At 53.7% G+C, this 23,290-nt stretch overlaps 11 protein-coding genes across 11 annotated transcripts; 5 read left to right on the plus strand and 6 right to left on the minus strand.

The window, feature by feature from the left end:
* Positions 1–90: 90 nt before the first annotated feature.
* Positions 91–1,470, plus strand: PHACADRAFT_261440 (uncharacterized protein). Its single transcript, XM_007399071.1, has 2 exons — positions 91–228; positions 296–1,470. The coding sequence occupies exon 2, from the start codon at positions 756–758 to the stop codon at positions 1,233–1,235; it is 480 nt and encodes a 159-aa protein (XP_007399133.1). The 5' UTR covers positions 91–228; positions 296–755; the 3' UTR covers positions 1,236–1,470.
* A 43-nt stretch (positions 1,471–1,513) lies between these two features.
* PHACADRAFT_261442 (uncharacterized protein) lies at positions 1,514–3,106 on the minus strand. Its single transcript, XM_007399072.1, has one exon. The coding sequence runs from the start codon at positions 2,429–2,431 to the stop codon at positions 2,204–2,206; it is 228 nt and encodes a 75-aa protein (XP_007399134.1). The 5' UTR covers positions 2,432–3,106; the 3' UTR covers positions 1,514–2,203.
* A 228-nt stretch (positions 3,107–3,334) lies between these two features.
* Positions 3,335–4,901, plus strand: PHACADRAFT_186867 (uncharacterized protein). The gene is made up of 8 exons (XM_007399073.1): positions 3,335–3,446; positions 3,498–3,577; positions 3,632–3,756; positions 3,818–3,926; positions 3,976–4,131; positions 4,190–4,339; positions 4,398–4,460; positions 4,571–4,901. Exons 1-8 carry the CDS (start codon positions 3,353–3,355, stop codon positions 4,694–4,696), a joined length of 903 nt encoding a protein of 300 aa, XP_007399135.1. The 5' UTR covers positions 3,335–3,352; the 3' UTR covers positions 4,697–4,901.
* A 472-nt stretch (positions 4,902–5,373) lies between these two features.
* Positions 5,374–6,164, minus strand: PHACADRAFT_186868 (uncharacterized protein; the record flags this gene model as incomplete). Its single annotated transcript, XM_007399074.1, has 1 exon — positions 5,374–6,164. The coding sequence occupies one exon, from the start codon at positions 6,162–6,164 to the stop codon at positions 5,376–5,378; it is 789 nt and encodes a 262-aa protein (XP_007399136.1).
* An 859-nt stretch (positions 6,165–7,023) lies between these two features.
* On the minus strand, positions 7,024–9,338 carry PHACADRAFT_261445 (glycoside hydrolase family 13 protein). The gene is made up of 7 exons (XM_007399075.1): positions 9,081–9,338; positions 8,829–9,028; positions 8,268–8,782; positions 8,011–8,219; positions 7,894–7,954; positions 7,795–7,843; positions 7,024–7,740 (listed from the first exon to the last, which is right to left on the minus strand). Exons 1-7 carry the CDS (start codon positions 9,171–9,173, stop codon positions 7,218–7,220), a joined length of 1,650 nt encoding a protein of 549 aa, XP_007399137.1. The 5' UTR covers positions 9,174–9,338; the 3' UTR covers positions 7,024–7,217.
* Positions 9,339–10,082: 744 nt separating this feature from the next.
* Positions 10,083–11,328, minus strand: PHACADRAFT_261448 (glycoside hydrolase family 61 protein). The gene is made up of 7 exons (XM_007399076.1): positions 11,119–11,328; positions 11,002–11,065; positions 10,927–10,950; positions 10,852–10,861; positions 10,624–10,798; positions 10,513–10,574; positions 10,083–10,455 (listed from the first exon to the last, which is right to left on the minus strand). The coding sequence occupies exons 1-7, from the start codon at positions 11,309–11,311 to the stop codon at positions 10,189–10,191; spliced, it is 795 nt and encodes a 264-aa protein (XP_007399138.1). The 5' UTR covers positions 11,312–11,328; the 3' UTR covers positions 10,083–10,188.
* A 1,185-nt stretch (positions 11,329–12,513) lies between these two features.
* PHACADRAFT_261451 (uncharacterized protein) lies at positions 12,514–14,561 on the plus strand. Its single transcript, XM_007399077.1, has 7 exons — positions 12,514–12,815; positions 12,880–13,002; positions 13,058–13,170; positions 13,233–13,299; positions 13,367–13,504; positions 13,561–14,008; positions 14,061–14,561. The coding sequence occupies exons 1-7, from the start codon at positions 12,719–12,721 to the stop codon at positions 14,482–14,484; spliced, it is 1,410 nt and encodes a 469-aa protein (XP_007399139.1). The 5' UTR covers positions 12,514–12,718; the 3' UTR covers positions 14,485–14,561.
* A 3-nt stretch (positions 14,562–14,564) lies between these two features.
* PHACADRAFT_198855 (uncharacterized protein) lies at positions 14,565–15,054 on the minus strand (the record flags this gene model as incomplete). Its single annotated transcript, XM_007399078.1, has 2 exons — positions 14,565–14,666; positions 14,725–15,054. 2 exons carry the CDS (start codon positions 15,052–15,054, stop codon positions 14,565–14,567), a joined length of 432 nt encoding a protein of 143 aa, XP_007399140.1.
* A 3,794-nt stretch (positions 15,055–18,848) lies between these two features.
* Positions 18,849–20,059, plus strand: PHACADRAFT_212020 (uncharacterized protein; the record flags this gene model as incomplete). Its single annotated transcript, XM_007399079.1, has 3 exons — positions 18,849–18,960; positions 19,012–19,094; positions 19,156–20,059. 3 exons carry the CDS (start codon positions 18,849–18,851, stop codon positions 19,261–19,263), a joined length of 303 nt encoding a protein of 100 aa, XP_007399141.1. The 3' UTR covers positions 19,264–20,059.
* A 761-nt stretch (positions 20,060–20,820) lies between these two features.
* Positions 20,821–21,773, plus strand: PHACADRAFT_261457 (uncharacterized protein). The gene is made up of 4 exons (XM_007399080.1): positions 20,821–21,012; positions 21,142–21,271; positions 21,330–21,443; positions 21,504–21,773. The coding sequence occupies exons 1-4, from the start codon at positions 20,887–20,889 to the stop codon at positions 21,572–21,574; spliced, it is 441 nt and encodes a 146-aa protein (XP_007399142.1). The 5' UTR covers positions 20,821–20,886; the 3' UTR covers positions 21,575–21,773.
* A 35-nt stretch (positions 21,774–21,808) lies between these two features.
* PHACADRAFT_261458 (uncharacterized protein) lies at positions 21,809–23,172 on the minus strand. The gene is made up of 6 exons (XM_007399081.1): positions 22,927–23,172; positions 22,845–22,855; positions 22,745–22,794; positions 22,597–22,692; positions 22,284–22,481; positions 21,809–22,218 (listed from the first exon to the last, which is right to left on the minus strand). Exons 1-6 carry the CDS (start codon positions 23,098–23,100, stop codon positions 22,067–22,069), a joined length of 681 nt encoding a protein of 226 aa, XP_007399143.1. The 5' UTR covers positions 23,101–23,172; the 3' UTR covers positions 21,809–22,066.
* Positions 23,173–23,290: the final 118 nt, after the last annotated feature.

A 23,290-nucleotide genomic window follows, 5' to 3' on the forward strand; every position in this document is an offset into this window, starting at 1 on the left:
GAAGATATAACACTGCTATATGTACCTATCACATTTCCGGATGCTGGTCAGCTCGTAAAGCATTACCAAAGGCAGTTGTTGCGATCACCCACCGAGCTCGTTAGACTATTTCTGCAGACGTCCACGGGCTGAATAGAGGACCCTTTCCTGACAGTCTCTAGATAGCAAACGTCCGGTGCTTCGAGGTTCTCAAGGAAGGCGGCATGATCATATGTCCGAAGATTCCTACTAGGGGGATGTGAACATTGTATCACCGAAATCTGACTCCACTGGGTTGTCTGGCAACGTTACTCACCCTCGTTGATGACAGCATGCCGATAATGCAAATGTGCTGTGTGCCACGGACCTCTCCAAAAGCCTCCGTGGACATTGCATCCCGGGGGTCCACGACAAATAGGACCTCTATTCGCGCACGCGGCCAGGGATGGTCGAGACACAATGCCCCGACGGCCACGCAAGGCGGAGACGTGCGGTAGGACAGCGTAGCTCTTCGTTGTACGCGCTAACCCTGCCCGCGGGTTATGTCCCTGCAGCTCCATTCCCATGTCCGAGTCCGGTCTTCACTCGCTTGGTGAGAGCACGACATGCTGTGCCAGGTTGACACGGAGCAGAGACAGTGACCGCATGGGCCAGTCAGTCTGAGCTTCAAACTAAAAACGCTAAAAGGCTCACTCTCGGACAAGAGCCGGTGGAGGCGAGGAGTTTTGATCCAGCACTGGCAGGGTCGTAGGTACGCCGTGCTACCAACGATTTTGATGTTTGCAAAGAATATATTCGCTTCCCTGACGCATTCTGTACTCCCAGATGCTCCCAAAATAAGCATACGCCATCGCAAGTTTCGACTTCATAGCCCAGGTGCGTCAGTACTGGTGGGTGCAGGACCGCTCGATCAGGTTGGGGGCCGTGGCATCGCGGAAGAGCAGCCGCCTTTGTATTGGTCGCACGTCGACGGTGCTTTGCAGTTCAAGGACATGACATTCAGCCATTTCCATGAGTGCTTTGTTCACTCTCGTCACACACCTGTGCCAGACCCAACTTCCCGCCACCAGGTGAACATGTCGCGCCGCCCTCCTCGCCGCCCTCAGTCAGGCGTTCTCTCAGCCGTTTCCTTGTCCAGCTTCCAGGTGAGACTAACGATGCCCCCGGTGTCGCGTCGACAGGGTGTAGTGGGTGGCCATGGGCTGTTGTTTGGCGATGCGGATCTCAGCAGGGTTCACCTGGAAATGACCACGTGACTTTAAGCGCTTTGCGTCCAATTTGGCAAGCATTGTGGCGCTTCATTAGACGCCAACCCCAGCCCCCACTCGCTTTGACACGACACGCCGACCGTATGTTCACTCGCTGCCGGGCCAATCCTCAGCGTATCTCATCTTCAGATCGCATGTTCTATGTTGGGATGTGTGGAATTTTGGAGCATCTTTTGGAGTACAGGGCTCTCCACGTAGAGGTTTATCCCATGGACAAGTTGGCCTCAGAGTTGTCTTGTAAGTTCCCGCTGCTCCAGTGAGTTCTGCTGAGCAACTTACTGATGATCGTCCGCCCGATAGTTGGTCCCTCAGGGTGTATGTACAATACAGTATCGTGTCAAAAGATTGTCCATAACGGAAAGTCCCGCCCTCGTGGCTTCTCTACCCACGCGTTTGTCTCGTGCCTTGCGTGACTCACAAACTTCCATGCATCCATCACTCTCGTGCACACCACCACCCGAGTGTCCAACGCTTTTGTGCTGTACCGCTCTCCATTCTACGCTCTGCGCTCCGAAGGGTTTGACAGGATGCCAGCCGTATTTGCACCGGGAACTTGGTGAGTAGGGTGCCCGGTACCGTGCGCGCAGCTTTGACGAGGCTTGGTGGAACAGGGCGCTGGTGCTAGTTTTCTCAATCGGGCTCGCACTCGGAAGACAGTCCGCGCACCGGGACGAAAGTTTTTCTCAATCCGCAACTCGTCCTCGTTCTGAAGGTCAAGTTCGCCCTCAAGGCCCAGTGCGTCCTCAGGACCCGAGATCTGGAGGAGCCTCTGCATCGTCCGTACGCCGGCGGCGCCAGCTCACAACGTCAAGAGGGTCTGCTGCAGAAGATGCACCCAACTCGCACGTCGCCCACGGAGATCAGCGGCACCACTCGCTCTCGGACTATCCCTCTTGTGTTCAGGCTTATCTCCCGGGCGTCATCGTCCCCCAAACTTCGTTCACTCCAGCCTCGGGTCAAGCGCCTTTCGTGCCCCTGCCGAACATAGCCTTCCATACGAACGGTGTGCCTGGGGTTCTCTTGGTGAACGCGCTGCGGACACCCATACAAGGCCTCCATGACGCAGATACGGTTCCCATGCTCTCGACCACGACGACGGAGGTGAGCTTGTACATCCAGGTACGCCGCACCACTTCTTGCTGGGGTGCTTCTGCCGTTGACGACTGCATCAGTGGCCAGGGCATGATCGATGGACGGCCGAGGACGCCATTGACGTCTTCGACCCCACGAACCAAGCCGAGGCGTTCAGCAAACAGCACATCGCGCAGCAGGTCGCGATCCTCGTCGCGACGTTTTATCACGTGCGTGCGGCTTCTTGCCGATCCGGCTTGTAACACTCATACCCGCCGCAGGACATGACGCGCACGCAGCCTGCACGCGATCTGGCCTGGCCACTGGGCCGCATACCGTTCGACAAGCTCCATCTCGTCGAGCTCCGGAATGTCTCCCGGGCCATCTGGCAGCCGGTTTTCTGCTGTGCGGCATGATCATCTGGACTGGATCATAACGCCTTGCTTCCCTTGTAACTACCATACCCCCACTCCGCGATCCGCTTATCATGACTGTGTTTTCATGTTCGACCAGTCGGCTTCGTCGTGGCAAGGGGCGTTTAGCTTGGTTTAACCCGACCAAACGGACCAAGGAGCCCTAACCTGAGCCTGCTCTTGCTGAGGCCGTGCACAATGGCATCTCGGCCTTTCTTCTCCTCTTTGTGTGCAGCGTATTACTGAAAATAATGTATATATCGTCAGGAACGATGTGCAGCCGAACCAGAGAGCCATATGAGCGTACATTTTGATCTTTTGCCGTATTTTTCACAAAATATGCGCTGAAAGCCTTAAAGCAAGCTATAAAATTGTGCATGCGCTTATTTAAATGCCAGAGCTACCCTCGAATGTGGCTACACCATCTGAGTGTGCTTTCCCGTTGCTTAGTGCGTAGATTTGCTAGTTTATGATCTGGGAGGGCGCACTTTCCTGATATGTCAAGATGCGCTTCAAGAAGCGGAAGTTCCCGAAGTTCCCTCGCATTTGATGGCGGGATACGCCGTAAGCGTCTGCTTCAGACTACACTAACCTTATAGTAGGCTCAGTGTATCACAAGAAATGCTATACGGTGTCACAGAAAGCAAGGACCTTAACAACCTGTTCTGCGCATCGGTACCACGCGAGGAGGTTACTCCCCAGCTTATGCAGTACAGTGCGTTCGTCGCGTAGGTCAAAAGCATGGGACTGACACAGCTCGTGATAGAGGACGTGCCTAAGGCGTACGAAGTTCTAAAGAAGAGCACTGCCTCCGACCCATCAGATCGGTATATGTGCAACACTCCCGTAATACTTCCAAAGTTTCATCTTTTCAGGGCCATTAAATGACCAAGGAGCTAGGACAATCACAAGAAGACAAAACTCTGGAAAGCCGGTCGCAAAGCGGCCATCTATCTCCACTTCTACAAGATTGTCTATGACAAAACCGCCTGGACCATCAATCACGGCGAGTCCCTCGTAAATCTGTGAGTGCATTATTGGACCATACCCCTGAGTGTATGTTGCTTGATCATCTCGTTTGGCTAGAGGCGACCCGACGCGTAAAGAAAGCCCTCTAGACAAGCTCATCAACTTTCTCTTTGTCCGGCTCACTGGAGGTATTCGTGAGCTCACGAGATCCGAGGAGCAACGGAAGGTCTGTCCTCTGTAGTCCTGCCAGCTTATCGAGCTTGACATGAAGCTAGCGCTTCAATGAGTTCATGAGTAAGGCTAGTAGCACAGCGAAGGAAGTCTTAGGCGACAAGATCTCACAAATGATTGAGGTCGACAGCCTCGCGACAGCTCCGGAGCGTCAGGGCCGTGGATATGCTTCTACACTAGTGCGCCTCGCGACAGACCTGGTTCGTGCCATACTGGTTGTCACGGAAGCACAGCCTCTAAAGTCTTCAAAATTCACAGGGAGATGCGAGAGGTGTCCAGAGCTGGCTTCTATCGAGTAACACCGCAAACCGAGGCTTCTTCCACGAGCTGGGCTTCGAGATAGTCGCGACGTTCTACCTGGGCGATGATAATCCGACGTGGACTGAGCAGCCTATACCAGTAGACATCGTAAGTCTCCGTAGCATCTCCTGCGGGTTATAATAACAGTCTGACGGTGCTACTGCAGATGGCTAGAGAGCCGAAGGGCGCGAGCGGCAGCATGAACGAGAAAGCGGCAGGCTTAGAATTGGTATGAAAGATCGTTGCGCTTCAAACAGGTGTCACACAGTTATGGCCGAACCACACTATCATGATTACCTCCGGTCAAACCAATTCCAGGCACAGATGGTGGCATAACAGACATCGAAGCAGGTAGCGCCATTTGCAAGCGAAAGCATCGAGCAATTGAACATCAACGGCGAGTATTTAGGCTCGGAGGACGAGAGCCGGCCGCGGTTCGACTACTCAGTGGGCGTACCGTCCTAGGTTCGGGCGGCAAAGCTCTGGCAGCAGAGCTATGTCAAACCCGATGGCATCTTCGAGGTTGTCGAACTGCTGCGCACTGGAGGAGATCTTCGGCGCGCGCACGAGGCCGGCGAACTGGACAGGTACGGACCAGCTCGCGGCTGAGGAAGATCGTGAGTACGCACGGCAAACAGCACTCCAATAGCCTCAATGCAGTGGTTTTTTGTCTGGTTGTTCCCTAACAGGGCGTTTGTTCCAAAACTCCCCGCATTGAATGCAAGCAGTGCGAAGTCGCGAACCGTGGAACGGAAGCTCTGTATTCGACACCATCATACCTCAAGAAACGGGCACTGTCCTTGTAATCTCTGCTCCGACGCATCTCGGTAAGGCGGTTTCCACTGTTAAGTCGTCGTTGCTAGCCAGTTAGCTAGCAGCCGGTTTTCTGTCGCGCAGCCTAATCACCTGAACTCATCGTATCACATACTGTTTCGCCTTATGTGTCATTTTGCGCATTCCTCTTGTGGTCTGCGTGTTGTATATATATGTATATATTCGTTCCGCTATAGACGGAGACGTGCGTCTGAGTCGGCGCTTGGGCGTCGTGTCAGGATTCAAGCAGACTCGCAGTGGTGACACATCAGATCCCCAACTTATGGCTCTTGCTTCCTGACGCTCGCATCTCCAGTCCACTTCTCGCAGTTTAGTTAGTTCCGCCCAGCGGAACCGATTGCGTCGCATGCACGGAAATTATAGTATGATCAATGATAATGGCGAATGACTTTGCACCGGTATTGGAGGGCGGGGCCCGAAAGTCCAACTGCTTGTTCAATGCCCGAGAGAAGCTGACTCCTCTCCTGCCGTCGTCGAAGAAGCGTATTGTCGGAAGACGCACAGCTCTTCCAGGTGTAGTGTAAACCTGCTGAGGTACAATGAGCCCCAGAAATGGTGTGTACTTATCAAAGTCCTCGGGGGTGTGATGATCCAAGGAGGGTTTACGGTGGAAGTTTGCCATTTTCACAAGTAGTCTGTACGAGACTGCACGCGATCCGCCGTGGCACGGTCCCCGGAAGACCGGGGGGATCCCGTGCGTAGGACCGGAGCCGTACCATGAGGTACCGTCCCGGACGAAAACAAGACGAATGACAACAGCCTGCCGGAGTCGGTTCAGCTTGTATGCACGGTGCCACCATGGTTTTCGTGTGGCCGGAAGGTGGATGGTCATGCTCAGCGAGTGTATACAGTCGGCTAGAGGCGGCTTGGGTAGTGAAAATGACATAGTAAGCGCGAGTAGAGTATCAATATCCTCTCGCAAAGACAGGGTAGGATGTCCAAAGAGCAAGGGTCGGAGGGGCGCATCCCAATATCGACATGTCAGAGTGCATCGTGATAGCGCCTGTTTATTTTCCGGGCAGTCGTCGAGAAAACAGAGGACGATAGCGTGGATAGTCTCGGAGGGAAATTGCGATATGACTGTATCCCTTGCCATCATCTTGGCCTGCGATGTCCAATAGCGTTAGACGAGACACAAACAATCGCTGGGAGCAACGCTGATATGCTGACCTGCGTGGATCAAGCTGGTCCTGAGATCGTCCTGCGCAGAATTTCAGGCACGGCAGACTTTCTGCATAAATACGAAAGCTCACAAAACCACGTCAGAGGAAGATGGGGTGCCCCTCCAGTGTGCCGCAATAGTGTTGTGACGAAGGATAGCGACCCGAATACGGTGACAGGGAGACTGCCATAGGTAGTACTTCGCACACGAAATTAAGTTCTGATTCGCGCGGGACTTTATATCCCTAGGATCTTGGCTTGGCTAACGGCTGCAACCAAGTGCGCCTCTCCACGCAGGCGAAGAAGATCACGGTACGGATCATCGTGCGTGATATATTTTGTGCTTAACTTCTGTGGCTCTAAATGCCGATTAGTGGCCAGGATATCCACCATGGCCAGCGATGGCGGACGTCTTCGACTACGCATTCGAGGGAGATCCTATCAACCTAGCTCAGCTTGCGCATAATGTAGCCAAGATCACCACGCTATTCAAGAAAGTATGCCTGCCTTCCTAAACTTCCGTTGCACCTTGCTTGAGCTGATCACGATGTAGGACATGAGTAATAAACCATCTCTAAACAAGGACTGGTTGTTGGATGACCTCAACCTCGACAAGCTCATTTTGCTCGCGCTGCGTCATGTCTCTACTGGTAGCTGGCAGCCTGTGTTCTCTCGCGTTGAGTGATGCTCGGCATGTGTATACCAGGCAGCATGACGAACCGCCAATAGGCCTTGTCAATAACCAGATAGCTTCGACATTTACCTCGACTTGTACGTAGTCTGATAAACGCATCTCGGTCTGCTCAAAGGAACACATCCCAATTTCTACAACATTAACACTACCCTATCCATACTATACTACGCGTTAAGCGTCCGAAAAGAAGGGAAATGGAAATGAATGTACAGGGGGCCGAAGGCCATACAAAACTAAAAATAGTCGAACAAGATTTTAGCTCCCCATCTCACGGTACACATAAGAAGTCAGCCACGTCTAAGCGACGAGCTTCGCGATGAAAGCGGCGGCACCGATAGTGGCGATGATCGACGTCCAGTGCAGGCCCGCGCTGATCTTCGCCGAGGACGACTGATTGCCGCTGCTAGTGCTGTTGCCATTGCCGCTGCCAGTCGCGAGGCTCTGGCAGACGCTGCCGCTCTTGTTGAGCGCCGAGGCGGGGACGAGCACCATCGGGTTTCCGCCTTGCGCTGTAGCCGAAACGCCGCCGTTGCTGTCGGCGGTAACCTTCGTGCAGCTCACGACGTCGACAAGGTCCTCGTTTGGCTGGTAGCCTGCAGAGCTGACCGTCCACTGGGGCGAGGACGATGAGCCCTGGTTGGTAAGAAGGGCGAGCAGAGGCGGCTTCGAGGCTACAATCTGAGAGGCCGAGGATTCGATAAACTTGAGGGACGTGTTGTAGAAGTTGCTGTTGGCGGATGCGGCGGCCTTGCGGGCAGCGTTAAGTGCTTGAGCATGCTGGACCAGAGGCTTGTCTGTTTCGTAGCCAGACAACCAGAGACTTGAACGAATGTCAGAACTAATCGACCCTGTAAATGATTGAATGGAGACTTACGCCTCGCGGTTAGCGGGATCAGCTCCACCAGTATAACCCTGCTCCTGGCCTGCGGACGCGTTAACCACTTTGCGATACACGTAAGGCACCTCTACTCACCGTAGTACATGATGGGGATACCGTCCTGTACAAAAGGCCATGCCATGGCGTTCTTGATAAGCTAGTGCGTTCTGGTCAATCTCCCGTGCTCGAAGATGACAAATGTTGAATGCTTACTGCCTGGTCGGAGGTCTGACCACCAAAGCGAGGCTGATCCTGATTTTCGAGGAAGGATGCGATAACGCTTCCGCTATAGCTACCATTGCCGTACGTGCTCTGAGTTTGTTGAACCGTGTCCACAAGCGCAGACAGGTTGCCTTGCGGGTTCATGAAACCGCTGACAAGAGGATACCACGTGGGGTAATCCAGAACCGCAGGCAGAAACTCTACGGACGGCATTAAGGATGCGAAATAAAACAGTTGAGAGAACTTACTCGTGTATGGACCGACGTACTCGGTCTGGTTCGCCAAAACTTCACCGACGCACCAGACACCAGCACTCGCCTGGAACTCCGTCCAGAAATCCTGCCTGATGTGTTTGGCTGTATCAATACGGTATCCGTCGACACTGTAGGTCTTCGTCATGTTGGCAACCCAGTTGTACCAGAACTGTACTAGGTTCGGGTCCTCAGTGTTGATATCGGCCAGCGGAACATTCGTGTCACCGAGCCAGCACTGCTCGACACGTGTCTGGTTGCCGGGATTCCAAGGCGGGGTTGGGTAGTCGGTTGCGTTAATCCAACACTCTGTATGGAAAGATGATTCGGTGTTGAACGGCGCAGAGTAAAGAGAGGTGTACTGGGGCGGATTGGTCGGAGCGGCGAGGTGGTTAATGACAATGTCCACCATGAGGTACATGCCGCGCTTGTGTAGGGCATCGGACAGCGCGTTGAGGTCTGAGGCCGAACCAAAGTGCGAATTCAGCTGGGTCGGATCCTGGGTCCAGTATCTGCGCAATGTCAGAGAGTGCTCGCCGCAACAAGAGTGCCACTTACCCGTGGAAGGCCTCTCCATAGCTGGTGTTTCCTTCGAGATTTTTCACCACCGGTGAGATCCAGATAGCATCGAAACCCATATTTTGGATGTAGTCAAGCTTGCTGATGGCGCCTTGCCACGTCCCGCCACAATACTGCCCCTGGGACGTATCGCAGGGAGGACTAGAACCATCCGAGGTCGCAAATCTGTCAGTTATAAACTACAATGGCGAAGTTAGCACAATTCGCTTCCGGTAAAGACGGTTTGCATACCTGGTAGATCGATCTGCCCTGCCAGTCAGAGGCAGTCGCAGCGAAAGCGGCGGGTACCGCAAGAAGCGTAGAAACCAAGGTCACTGCGCGCATGCTGTCGGTTGTCGTTAAGAAAGGGGGCAGAGCCCTGAAAAATGAACGTTGGGGGTTTATAAAGAGTGACGGCGAGCAATGACCGAATGTGCAGGAGTCCGCGCGGAGGTGGGCAGGCCGAGACGAACACCGGGCTTTGCTGGCCTCGATGACACTTGTAGCTAGGTCCGAGACCGCCGACGGGAACGAGGGAGATGATGGTAGGAAACAGGCGGGGCGAGACGTTCGCCGTTGATAAATACCAGACTCGCAATATGCCGTGGGCTTGGCACATGCTTTCTTGACAGTTTCCTTATATGGGGCCATAGCTGCCACTTTTGATTACGGCATCCCGGCCGAGAGCTACCCCGGCGTCAGCCCAGGCTCGTTTTCTCCGAGTGCTGAGCTACTGAGCCCAGACAGCACCGCCCAGAGCTTGCATACGAAGATATGGAGCGATGGATCATCGAACCTACGACATGAGCAAAAGAGCACACCATAATCATGCGACACGAGGAGAAGCAAGCGATACCTGACAAAGGGCGCTGTTGGGGCAAACTACAGAGCAACCGTGTAAGGCATCAAGTATCGAATCGGGACACAGGACATGCGGAGATACTAGCCACTCAGGCCTCAGGTGTTATGAGCTCTCGTAAGTCTCTCTCGATACGATTTACACGCATTCCAGCTGGCTTCAAAGGACTAGTTTGGCAATTAGGCGATGGTTGGTTTGTGTCCGGGCCTCTGGAGTTTGTGAGTACAATTACTATGCAAGGGCTTTGCGTCAAGAACGTAGTTGTATCCGAGTCAAGTCGCTGCGCTTGCTACCGGTGGGTATTCCGAAAGAATAGTAGAACACGCTTGGTAGCTTCACTCGATTATAACAGTGTTCCATTGACAACGATGGACATTGTTCATTGCACATCACACAGATAGTCCAGATATAAAATTCACAAAAGGCGAGGTACAGTGCTTCAAAAACTTTACTCAGCTACCTCTAAGAACTGCCCCACAACTTCTCTCGCCCCCAGCCCATTCAAGCAGCCCCCGTGGGAGCCACGCCCGCACTGCTGGTCGTGTTCGGCAGGACAGGGATACCCACAAGCGCGATTGACCCGCCAAGCGCATCGGTCCAGACGGGCGGGCCAGGTGCAACGTACTCGGTTGGGTCAGAGCCGTTGTACAGGTTCCACACGATGCCCGGCGTGCTGTCCGTGTACGCGCCCGGGAGCGCGATTCCCGCGGGCAGCGTCTCGTCGCCGCCTGGGGTGATGGTGATCTGCGCACACGAAATGTAGAATTGCTGGGAGCGCCCGAACCGTCAGCGTTAATAAACGAAGGAGAAAGGGGTAAAGCGTACCGCGCCGCGGAGCGGGTCCTGGTCGTAGAGCACGTCGGCCTGGTGGAGAGCGTTGATCTCGGCTGTGCCGTTCTCAGCATATTAATCCGCGTAGAATGAAAGGAACCGCACCGCGGAAGAGGTAGTCGCCTGCTGGGATGTCCGGCACGATGACCGTGTGCTGACCGTGCGCGGTGATGAGCCGGTCGACGGCCCAGCTGGTGGTGTACGTGTCGTCGAAGATCTTCACCCAAACGGGACCACTGCCGTTGGAGGCTGCGGGGGCAACATACACCGCGATCGGGCCCTGCATAACCATGAGTCTAGCATGCAACAAGGATTGCGAGTGAATGCACGCACGTGGTGAGAGCTAGGCGTCGAGTAGAAAAGAAATTGTGTAAGCATATCGGCCCATTGCGAGCACAGCGAACTTGCCTAGCAATGATATCGTCGTCGCGGCTGAAGGCATCAAGTCAGCTTTCGGACAGAATCGAATCGAAATCGACATACGTATTGTGATACCACTCGAAAGTAAGCGAATCATTAGACTTCACAGATACCCACTGCGGGACGACTGACAGGTGTTAAAACGCGCTAATTACATCCATTGCAGAAGAAGATGCTTACCTCGGTTGTCAACGTTGCAAGCCATCGCAGGGTCTGTCAAGTTTACGACAGGATCGTTGGTCGGCGGAGACCTGATGTAGATGTCCCTGCCGTCGCCTTGGTCGACACCGTTTACCCACACACCCCAGACGCGGGTGTGAGCCGCAGCAGAGGCTACCAAGGACGAGAGGATAGCAAGCGCTGCAAAATGCATGTCTCGAGTAGGGCTCGTTCTGCAATGTCGTGGTTTTACTATGGCTGTACTGGACCTATTATATCCTGCGATTCGGCAGATGCCAGCAAAGCCTAAGTGTGCAATGCAAGGATGGGACAGATACCTGCGACAGAGGCGGAAAAAAGAGAAGAATATCTCGTTGCGATAGCTAAAGCATATCTTACAATCACAGCTTCTGCATACCTAGAAGGACTACCTCGTTCTTCGTACGCATCAAAGGGTGGTGCATGCTTTCCGAAGACCGCCCCGAGGATGAAGCAAGCAATGGGTGGAAGCTTTCCGCGGCTGAAATCTGGATAAACGGGGATTAGCAGTGTATTCGGTGGGCAAAGTACTGATATGCAAGGGTCTTGCGCCGGGACATATCGAGCTGTCACGCTCGATGCCGGCGGGTACCACGGCAGAGGAGAGAAGCGGAGAGCGCTAGACAGAGCTTAGTTGGCGGTATCTCGTTCAGAAAGATCCAGAGCTCGTGATGGATGAGCCCCATCGCGAGTTTTAGTACGAAGCACAGCCTTGAGTGGTTCAACAGGCTTTGAATTAGCGCGGTAAGCATAAGTTGATAATACTGAGATTGGATTTTGTTGCTCACCAATCTCAGTTTCTAGCGCAACCTCAAGCGCAGACATCAACAACATTGGATTTATCGTAGTTTTGAAGTTCAACATGCTAGACCTACTAGTAAGCCTAAAGATCAAAGAAGGGGATGACGGAAGTGCAGTAAAAGCACACAAAGTGGCATGCAAGATCACTATGCAATATAAGGGTTGGATCGGAGGCGTTGGCTGCCCACCTATATCCGCATACACCAAAGCAGAATAGATAGAGCCCTCCAAATATCGACTGTCTTTGTCACAGCAGTTAAACCTTAAGCTTTACCTCAAAGGAGTACAAGCGTTGGGCGTCTCTGACAAACTCTGCATTTCCCACAGTCATGGTTCGTCGCGCGCCGGCTGAGATTGGCATCTCTTGTCTTGACCATGTCACTCTTTGCCCAATGTGTAACGAGAAGTAGCCTATCTACCGCCCAGAGAACAAGAGACACAAGGGCGCATCACATTTTGTAACTGTCTGCATTCCCAAACGAGCGGCCTCGCCCCGGTTGCGACGAACCTGAAATACGTTTCGACAGGACGGTGCTTCGACGCGTCGCTTTCCGTCCAGACAATGCACGCCAGATGAAGGAATCATCATGACTGCTCGTAGAGACAGCAGGTTGAGAAGTATGCGTATATAGCGGGGCGGCGAATCTTGTATTCATGCGCGGCCCTTTGCAACACACCCTCTCCGCGCAGGCGCACCACTTCTGTCGCGTTCTTCGCATTCGTCGCTCCTTCACCAGCAACCAGGCTCTCCCAATATTCATTTGCAGCTGCTTCAGACGAGATGGGTCTTCCGTGGTCTGTCCAACAGGCGATCTATACAGCATTCTGTGGACTGGGCTTCATCCTGTCGTACATTCCACTGTACTGGCATCTCGAAGGTAAGCGATCGTTCTTTGCTAGTTGCGGAGTGTTGACGCTAACCTATCTCTAACGAAAACCTAGCATGGAACATGGGTGCTGTGCTGTGGGTCTTTTGGTCGGGCACCGGCTGCCTCATCTATTTTGTCAACGGTATAATATGGCACGACAATACGATTGACTGTGCCCCGGTATGGTGTGATATCGGTATGTCGAGCCATGTTAGCAATGCGAACGTGATCTGAGCATATATTAATCGTAGTCACGCGTTTCATGCAAGCGCAGCCTATTGGCACGACGATTGCATCCGCTCTCATCAACCATCGGCTGTATAAGCTGACTAAGCTTTCTGTGACGCATACTACTGCCGCAGATGTGCGTCTTTCAATCTGTGGCGGAATACGAGGACGAAACTGAGTAGCAGGCACCGGTTACAGAAGCGCAGGATGGGAATCATAGACCTAAGCATCGGCCTCGGCATTCCTGCAATATTCATGGGCACATGTAAGTGCTCTTGAGCAATATTAATGCCATCGATTCGATTTGGTTTGCTAATTTGCATGCTACAAAGACTGGTTTGTCCAGGGGCATCGCTTTGATATCTTCGAAGGTGTTGGCTGCGCTCAGGACTCGCCCCTCACGTATGTTTGGATATTCACGTACGGTATCTGGCCAACGATAATTACCACCATATCTGCTTGTTTCGGCGGTGAGCACTATGCCAAGTCCTTCGCTTTGCACATTCATATTCAGTCTCGGTGACAGTAATGACGATCCTTGCCTTCATGAGACATCGCAAAGAAATCGACATTCTAGTCTCTGAGAAGCATCGCAGCCTTACCTCCTATCGCTACTTTCGCCTAATGGTCTTCGCCTCCGTCGACGTTCTCTTCCTGCTTCCCCTCACCATCTTTCTCCTTTTCGAAGTCGTCACGACCCAAGACTTATACCCCTGGAACGGCCTCGCGGACCTGCATTTTGACTTTTCGAATGTCCTACAAATACCTGCCGACTCATGGCGCGCGCGACAGGGCACGATCAACCAGGTGCTCACCGCACCGGGGACAGCCATTGGCTCCTCACTCGTTTTCTTCGCGTTCTTCGGCATGGCGAAAGAGGCGCGCGTACACTACCGCAAGGCATTCAACGCCCTCCGTAGGAAATGCGGTGCACTCTGCGCACGGCCACGCTTCGTCGGCGAGAAGCTGCCCAGGTCAGTGCCTTTCGTTCCCCTCACGCGGCGTCTCGCGCTGACGCGCACACAGCACACCCGAGCCCCCGCGCGCTGGCGGCGGCGGCATCAGCCACTTGTCGATGCCGAGCTTTGTGCAGCGCATCCCTACCGCGCTCGGCCTACACAAGAAGAGGAGCGGCTCGCTCTCGTCTGTGTTCTCCATCTCCGTCACCGTCGAAGACCTCACCGTCTCCGACGTCGAGCTCGGCGCGGCGCGCCCGCCAGCCGCCGCGCGGAAACCAACGCGTCAGGTGTACGATAATGAGGACGTGCCAACGTCGGAGCTCGACGATGGCTATGGCGCGCCGATGTTGAGCAGGCCGCCTGGCCTGGTGCCGGTGCGGCACGACAGTCTCCCCATGACCCCTGACAGTCGCTTGCAGCGGCCCCCCAGCCACTCCTTCCACGGCCCACGTTCGGTTACCAGTACGATGAACACTTTGGACGCCCTGTAGCATAGCTTCGTCGCCCACCCACCTCGCGCCTGCTTCATGTAGTACCGGTGTTGTAATTTTGTCTTTTGTCTTCGCATGCGTCAGCCGCTGAGCTGCTCTATCCAACGAGCCTTTGTATTGCTAGCGATGTTTAATTTGATGGAGTACTCTCGTAAGACAAAGACTAAGATGACTTCTAGGCCCTGATATGCTCGAAAGGGACGATAGCTCCGGCTCTGCGAAGGCCGGACGTGCCCGTACTATATTACCAAGAAACTCGTTCTTCTCGCCCACTGTCTCGAGGAGCAGATAATCGAACCATTCGGAGGGACTCAGCTTGATGGTTGAGCCGTCGGCGGTGTGCTCGGGGAACAAGAAGAGGATATAGCGCATAGTGACACCGTGAGCTTCGTACACGAGATCGAGTTTATTTGTTCGAAAGAGACGATTCAGAGCGGCGCCGGATAGCACGTCATTAAGGAGGGGCTTGAAGCCGCGGGAGCCTCGTCGAAACTTGATCTTGACTTCGGGAACGTCGTCCAGGTCAAAAAGCGCGGCTTCAAATGCGCGATAGTTGGATCTTTCGAGCATAAGCTCCTCGGAAGTGCCGTAGAGCCTGACTTTCACCGACAATATGTGCCGAGTTTCAATGGCGGTGTTTGGGGTAGGAACGGGATGTGATAATCCACCGCTAGCTTACGATTGAAACCTACGGTGTCCCGAAACGCGAGGCTTAGCTTGCGAAAGGGACTCTCTAAGGTACAACCATTGAGTTGGACAGCTCGAAGATAGGTAAAATGGACGTACCCAGATCGCGATATTCGAGGGACCATTTGGCACGCGCAAAATGGCAGCCCCACGGCAAGAGCGCAGGCGCACTACTCAGTACTACGGACCACACATCCGCGGCAAGGCCGATACACTTCTGGGGCTCGAGGATTGCAACAGCAAGATGTAGTTGCGCCTCCAGAGCGGCATCCTCGCAATCTTCAACGCCAACCCAACGGTGCTTTTTGGAAGATTTTCTGTGGGATACTCGAGGATTATCGAAGGATGTGACATTTCTGCATGTGCATCTCTTGAGCTCCGGCAGACTGTCTAAGAATGAGATCAGATCACTTCTTTGGCGAAGAACGAGGCTGAACAAGGATATGTAACTGATAGGGGAGTAGCGACTGCCTGGGAGGTTCCGTGGAAGGGTAGATGATTCGGAGGATAGACTATCTAGAGGCCGTTCGCCGCGAAGCCTCGAGATTGCAGATACGTTATCCACCTTGATGACGTGCCAACGTAGGTTGGAAAGCTGGCTCCACAAGGTTGACAGATGATGCAGCCACGGACGAGTCTGTGGCCTCTGACACTCGACCGTGATGTAGTATATGCAGCATGCCAGTGCAACGTCGACTCGTGTAGGCGAGTTCATGAACGACAGGAGCTGAGCAACGTCCTCGGCACCACGCGAAGTCACCTTCTGGAAGAGGACGGGAATGATCAGCTGGGCCCAGTAACGGCAGGTAAGACTGCATGTTGCGAGCCCTCGCTTGTCGACGTTCAGCCAACTTCCTGTCAAGCAGAGGATTATTCGATAGCTCGGGCGGCAGGCATTCCCCGTTCGCGCAAGATATGAGAAGGTCAGGGTATTAGAGCGGCAGCGTTATCGTATAGTGGGCTATGCTTTGGAGGAAGGCAGTGGTGAGAGAGATAATTGGCAATCAGGACTTTATATACAGCCCAGAAGAGAAGATGGTTGTGCGACGTCAATTTGTCGAACCTTGCTGTACAGCATGTGCGCCTTCTGCATCTGTTCGCTCCTGACGATCACTGAGGGATATATTGTGCGTGCGCACTGGTTATGAGAACTGACCACAACTGTGTGTCCGCTGCTTGTAGGCATGCCTTCAGGCCGTAAACAGCTAGCTGTCTCGGACACGTCTACCTGCCCTTCTATACATCTCAGAATCTATAGGTTGAGCTGGGAAGAATGAAAAAAACCAACATAACTGTCGAATGCGGGGTGACTTTTCTTCAAGCTTCCGAACGTCAGTAGAGTTACGATACTTGTGGATTTGAACCATACCGACCAATGTCCCGACCTACCAATTGCCGGTCTCGAAGTGCCGAGCTCATCGGCTGTAGAATTCGTAGCAGTCGAGAAGATCTTGATGGCAACCATCTGCAAGACGAGACCTTTAATACAGCAGAGTAGCTTGGCCAATTAATGAAGCCCGCTTCTGAATGGCACGCTGAAGGCCTGATCCACCATCGCACTGCACGGCGAGCTAGTCGGCACGGTGCAAACCGACAATGACATGCCAGAAACTGCGCCGCACGTCGAATTCCGCTCGATAATAGCGAAACATATCTGGCATGCAATGCAATCACGATGTAGGTTTCGCGGCATGCAAAAATCATATTCTTGAACTGATATTCTGCTGTCCCCTTGTCAGTCTCCGGAATTTCTCACGCTTTCTCACTGGGTAATGCATTCGAGCGCTTCGAATATCTAGATCTGCTGCTCAAGATGCAGAAGGAAAAGGACGAATTGCTACGCGCCGCACTGGTTCGTTTACGAGCATCAGAAGACACCCAGCTTGCATCTGCATAGCTTCTAGACCAACGCATCAGCAAGACTCGACGTCAGCACACTGGACATAAAAGCTTCCCTTTCGATTCTCGCCTCCATTGGCAGGTAAGAAAGGCCACAGCGAGGAGGGGTATAGAGCACGGGGAATTTGCAAGTTGAAGCAAGAAGAACCGGCACGCGGCGATGCCGACGACTACTATCATCCCCCACGCACAAGGTGTCGGATAGGAGAGGCAAGACGCAAACAGAAGTGGAATAATGAGGGGAGCATCAAAAAGACCGATGCCGCGGACGAACAGAATAGTAAGATCCGATCAGGACATCAGCTCTAGTTGTACAAAAGCCAGATGTGTCCATATCGTGCTGCGAAAAAATTAGTTCTTCTCAAGTAGCAGACAATCGAACCATTCGGAAGGATTCACCTCAAGCTGTCCGCTTTGCACGGGCGCAGAATGTTGATGCCGACGAGCAACTAGTACTTTGCTCGGCTGCCCCGGCCAATTGCCCAAACGAATACTCTCCTCGGCTCTCGCCTCGCAACTCCGCGCCGCCACAGCAGCAACAGCCGCACGCGGGTGCAAAGGGCAGCTGGTTGCTGCTGAGCACCAGGGCGACCGACGCAGCGCGCTATATTCGGCGCGCTGACACCGCCCGGGCGGCCTTCGAAGCATGACGCCGGAGACTCGCCGAAGCCTGGGATCTCAAGGCGCCTAACTAGATCAGACTGGACCGGCTGTGCGGACTGCCCCTTCGCATGAATGACAGCGTCCTCACTTCTACTTCGACGGTCGTGACTCGATTGGTATATATTGTAAGTGCTGTAGAGAAACACACCATCTGCATTCACATTCTTTTACTCGCCAGAATCAGCATATTCTTGGTCGATGGCTAGCTTTCCTGAAGTGGACACTTCCTCCGGAACCACGACTGCGAGCGAACTGCCTCCTGAAATCATAAGCCACGTCGTCATATGCCTTATAAACAGCGATACAGACTATGTGAACAAACGCGGATTCTCTGCATGCAGCCTAACTTGTCGTTACTGGGCTGAGTCTATTATTCCTGCGCTCTTTCGCCGGCTCACGTTACGCAATGCTAAAGACGTTGCTCAGCTGAAAGCTTTTCTCGATGCTCCGCACCGTCTAGGCATCCCACTTGCTGGTCATATCTACCACTTGACGATTGAGTATGCTGGGCCTCAGGCATGCCCTTGGTTACACCACCTGCCAGACCTTTGGAAGCGCGTACCCGATATTGAATCCATGGTTTACATCGACAATGCGTCGGTGAGCTTGCCGCTCCGCAAGCCTATGTCATCTCACCTTGCTTGTGGATCTTTCCCTCTTCCCCGTTCGCTGCCCCCCAGCTATTATACTCCCATCCGCGAGCTCTCCATCTCTAATCTCGTCCTTGACTCCAAGGCTAAATTGTTCACCCTCACCGATTGCCTACCAGAACTATATCAATGCGAATATAGCAACATCACATTTCGCCAGCAGACGAGCGGGCAGGCGCGTACCTTATACCGACGACCGCTCTCTCGCCGTTCCAAGTCCTTCCGCTGGGTTAAAATCACAGGATGCGAAGATGGACATTTGGGGACACAAACAGCTCTCGGCGTTGCTATTCTTGAGCCTCACAAGCGGATTCATCTCGCAACAGACATATGGAAGGCATTATCACGAATTATCTCTGCGCTCACATCACTGAGCTATTGCTCAGCTTGTGTAAGCCGCAATTTCAGAGGTATGCTCACGATCATAACATTGCAAACCCCTTGGCTCAATCACGGTCACAGAAAATGGGACCCTTTGTTTTGTATTCAAAGCGGCGCCAGACAATACCCATAATCTGGTATCAATCGCTTTTGACATGGCTCCGCCGTGGTCCGACCCTCATATTGAGATCGCAAGGTAATGTTCGTGATTCAGATCAAGATTGCATGTTTTAATCTTCTCGTCCAGGCGGTGCGGGTGTCGACGGAGGAGATAACCTCCCAGAGGGGCACGCCAAGACAGCTGACAAGTTGATCGGCAAGACCCAGAAGGTATGTCCGGCCACTTCAGTCGTCGGCCTATTCACCGATTCATCGCATATTCCACCCGCAGGTTGCGGGCAAGATGATGCGCAAGCCTGCCCTCCACGAGAAGGGAGAACTTCGCGAAGCTGGTGGGAAGGATGCTGCCGCAGGTCGCGCGCGTGTACCCCTCGACTAGAGCGAATCATCGTAGTATATCATGTGTATTATAGATACCACGCGCAATGCGTGACCATACCACCCTTTTTTCTGGAGATGGACAGCGAGTGGATCCATGAGAAAATAATGAACACGAGCTAGAAGTAAACCGCAATAAGTAGAGTAATACGCAAGGCTAAGCACAGAAGCAGTGTACGAGCCAGGTATAGTAAAGTCCAGAGGTGCTAGCGAAGGAAGTACGGGGTACAAGCTGAGTCAAGAGAGGCAAGCAGCTCAATATTGTCAGGAAATTATATCGACGTAGCGAGAGCTTGAATGGGCAATCTGGGTGCAGAGGGTATGGGCAGACGCACAGGGCGGTCTGGAGCCTATGCAGATGCAAGCTGGGTGCCTTCTGGTGCTTGCAAACGAGCCAGTGCAGCGCGTAGCAATTCGTCCTTTTCGTTCTGCGTCTTGAGTAGTAGATAATCAAAGCGCTCAAGAGCACTCAGCACCACAGTTGAATCGTCGATGGCGTATTCTGATGGCGACGAGAGGACGTCATTCATAGAGATGGAGGTCTCCGCGCAAGCATATCGAAGGTCGAGTTTGCTGGACCGGCTGAATCGATTGAGGACGACGCCGTCGAGCACGGCATTGAGGAGCCAGCGGAAACCAACGGTAGTCTCCTGTACCTCAAATCTGATCTCAACCGGAGGAACGTTGTCGAGCTCGTGTAGGGCATCTTCGAAGGAGGTGATGTCAAATCCTGCGGGGAATTCATGCCCGCCAGAGCTACCCAACAACCGAATATGTATGAATGTAACGTTGCGGGTGCCTGCTGAGCGTTCATGGGCCTGTCCGATTGGCCGGTGCCAGAGCTACGTCCAATTCCTACGTCCTCGAGCGTTGACGGTGATTCCGTCTCAGCTCCTGCGTGCTGACCACCAGCCATGACAGCGCCGGTGTCGGTGCCTGCACCAAAGCGACGCTCGTTGTTGCTCTGGCTGTGCCAGATACCGCTGTCGTTCGTGACATCCGCGGAGTAGTCTACAGTTGGCTGCTGTGCACCGCGAGCACCTGGAAGAACGTCCGAAGACTGGTGTTTGTGGTGCTCGGGCGGAGGCTGGCTGACATAGACGTTGTCGTAGTTGTTCGCAGCGGAAGACATGTTTGTTATAATATAGAGAAAAGCTCTGAGGGTATTCGGAGTCGATGGGTATGAAGTTTGTCTGCTTGTTGGGCGATCATGACGAGTTCGAGAGCCGTTTATATGCTGTTCGACGCCACGACGGGTGTGGAGGCAGAGGAGACCTGTGGTGCGACTGACGTCAGGGCGCTTGTTAGGGCGCTTATAAGGGCGCTCTTCGGGGTCACGCACGACGCGAGACGCGTTTATGCACGTGGTGCGTGTAGTTGATTGCCTCGTTCGCACGGTCCGCCCCTAATCTTCCGCTCCTTGACCCCGAACGTCCATCTTGTCCGTAACATCCTGGCCGCTCTCGCCTCTCACCCTTTCCTGGTACCCGCCACTTTTTGTTCGGAGTTTCGAGACGGTGCATAGCCCCCACTCGACAAATTCGCCTCTCTCAGATTTATTTCGTGCGCGACAAGGGCCAGATACAACGATCCTCACGCGACGGACGTGTAGAATCACCTAAACATGCCTTCACCTACCAAAGCTTCCAAGGCCAAGGCCGCCGCTGCGGCTGCCGCGCACGCTGAAGAGAACGACAAAAAGAATACGCAAAGGACCCTCCAAACGAGGAGTCAGCGGGCGGGCTTACAGGTGAGTCTATACACTTCAGCGTTCGACAGACCGAAAGCGCGATGCACACGACCATCTTTCCTCTTTCTACCCGCCTGTACTCGCTCTGAGCTACTGGCATTTTCCTGACGCTGATGTATGTTTGTACAGTTCCCTGTCGGTCGTATCCACCGTTACCTCAAGCAGCGGACACAGCACAATGTGCGCATAGGTGCGAAGGCCGCGGTCTACACGTCTGCCATTCTGGAGTATCTGACCGCTGAGGTGCTCGAACTTGCCGGTGCGTTCCTCGCGCTTTCCCGTTCCGCGCACAGTTAACGACGCGTTCTTTCTCGTAGGAAACGCCTCTAAGGATCTGCGCGTGAAGCGTATAACGCCACGCCACCTACAGCTCGCCATCCGCGGCGACGAGGAGCTTGACACGCTCGTGCGCGCGACCATTGCTGGCGGAGGTACGTCCACATGCCACGATCGAACCTACTTGCACACATCCCTCACGCACTCGCCCACAGGTGTCCTTCCGTTCATTCACAAGAGCTTGACGAACCCCAAGGGCAAGAAGGCTGCAGAACAACCCTCGTAATCTCTCATTTTGTGTCGTTTGTGCTGTGTGTGCCCCAGACCTTGAGGCTCTGCGCGTACGCTTCTTGCTATTTGCCTTGCATGTATGCTGCGTATATGCTATGCTTTTCCGTGCTGCTCGTCACTTTATTTCGAGGTCTTCTTGTGTATGTCTTAGTGCTGCTGTCGTTTTGAGTATATCGGATGAGCCTGGATTGTCAGCTTCGTATTCGGGTGAACCAGTAGGTGGTAAGGCCGAGCCAACACCGACGCACAATTTCCTTGATGAGAGCAATACAATATGGACAAGTAACAAGGAGTGCTGGAGTCGCAGATCTATAACAGCGAAGACGGCTCCTGGTAGCAGCAAACGAGTTCAGGAATGTAGTACTGTTGTGGATATGATATGCAAGATGCGTGGGGTGTCCATAAGCATCAATGTAAGACGTCTTGAGTTGGTCCGAAGTCAGCATGTTTATTTCAGCAGCGGAAGAGGTAAGGGCTGCCGAGCAAATCATGCGCGTCTGAAGCGGTCTCTCCAGGAGTGTTGCTTCGAGGCCATGAGGTAGCTGGTCGCGCCTGCCATGCGATCGCGCCTGCGACCGCAGCATACTGTGCAGCCTGCGAGACAGAGAAGGATGAATGATGCAAGGGTCATCCAGAATGCTGTGTACGGCGGCACACGTGTCAGCATGTGCTTGCACACGCACGACAGTGGAGTGAGAACGCACCGGGTCCAGGACTGGTGTGCTCGCTGACGCCGACGAGCTTGGCCATCTGATGCTTGACATAGGTGTAGAACGCGATGTCGATCACAAGGACGGCGAGCGTGAGCAGCGCAGCGAGGAAGGACATCAGCGCAGCGAGGAGCGCCACGGTGACGTGTGTCGAGAGCGAGAGCAGGAACGCGAGAAACGCTAAGCCCGCCGCTGCGGAAGTAATACTCTTTAGCCCTCAGTGCTCTCTCCTGCGGCGAAGTTTTCAGGCTTCGGAACCACGACGAACTGTCGCGATCGAGATGTGCGGAGATTGAGGGACACTCACCGGCGACATGAGCTGGCTGTCCGCGAGTCCAGGACGGACCGACAGTTTGCCAGCTGGTCATATCCGAGTTGTAGACAACTGTCGCATAATTGTGGCCTGCAGGCGATAGTTGACCTTCTATGAACTGCACATTGAAACGTTCGAGTACCTTTAATGCTGCATGTCCGCGTGCCAGACGCTTCATACCAGCAATACGCCCTAACTAGCATAAGCTGCTTGTTCTCCTCTCCTTCCAGCAAGCTGCTCACCATATTCCAAACTACAGCACCGGACAGCCATTCCAGAATTCAGCAAAGCGCGTCGGAACGAGGAAGCTGTGCAGATACGCACCCGCAGTTCGGTAAGTGCTCCTTGGTTCCCGATCTCCGTCGACGGGCTGCCCTCAAAGCGCACGCGCGTAAGGTCGAGCGCAGGGAGGAACGGTAGGGATATTGAGACGAGGAGGAGGAGCACAAAGGCGCATAGGAGGAAGAACACGCCAGGGATATGGAGTGCTCGGGGCATCGCTGGGCTGAAGCGAAACTCAGTTCAGGCGGGGCAGGCGATTCGCGCGAGGCAACAGGGTTATGAGGGCACAGGAAGATCCAGAAAGCTGGTCTAGGGGTATCTGGTTGTTGTCGACAGTGATGAAGGAGTGAAAAGAAAATGACACGAAGTGTCCAATGCGGGGCGGCGATGCACAGGGATGCTTGCA

The sequence above is a fragment of the Phanerochaete carnosa genome (assembly GCF_000300595.1).
Source record: "Phanerochaete carnosa HHB-10118-sp unplaced genomic scaffold PHACAscaffold_8, whole genome shotgun sequence".
In the NCBI taxonomy this organism is placed as follows: Eukaryota; Fungi; Basidiomycota; class Agaricomycetes; order Polyporales; family Phanerochaetaceae; genus Phanerochaete; species Phanerochaete carnosa.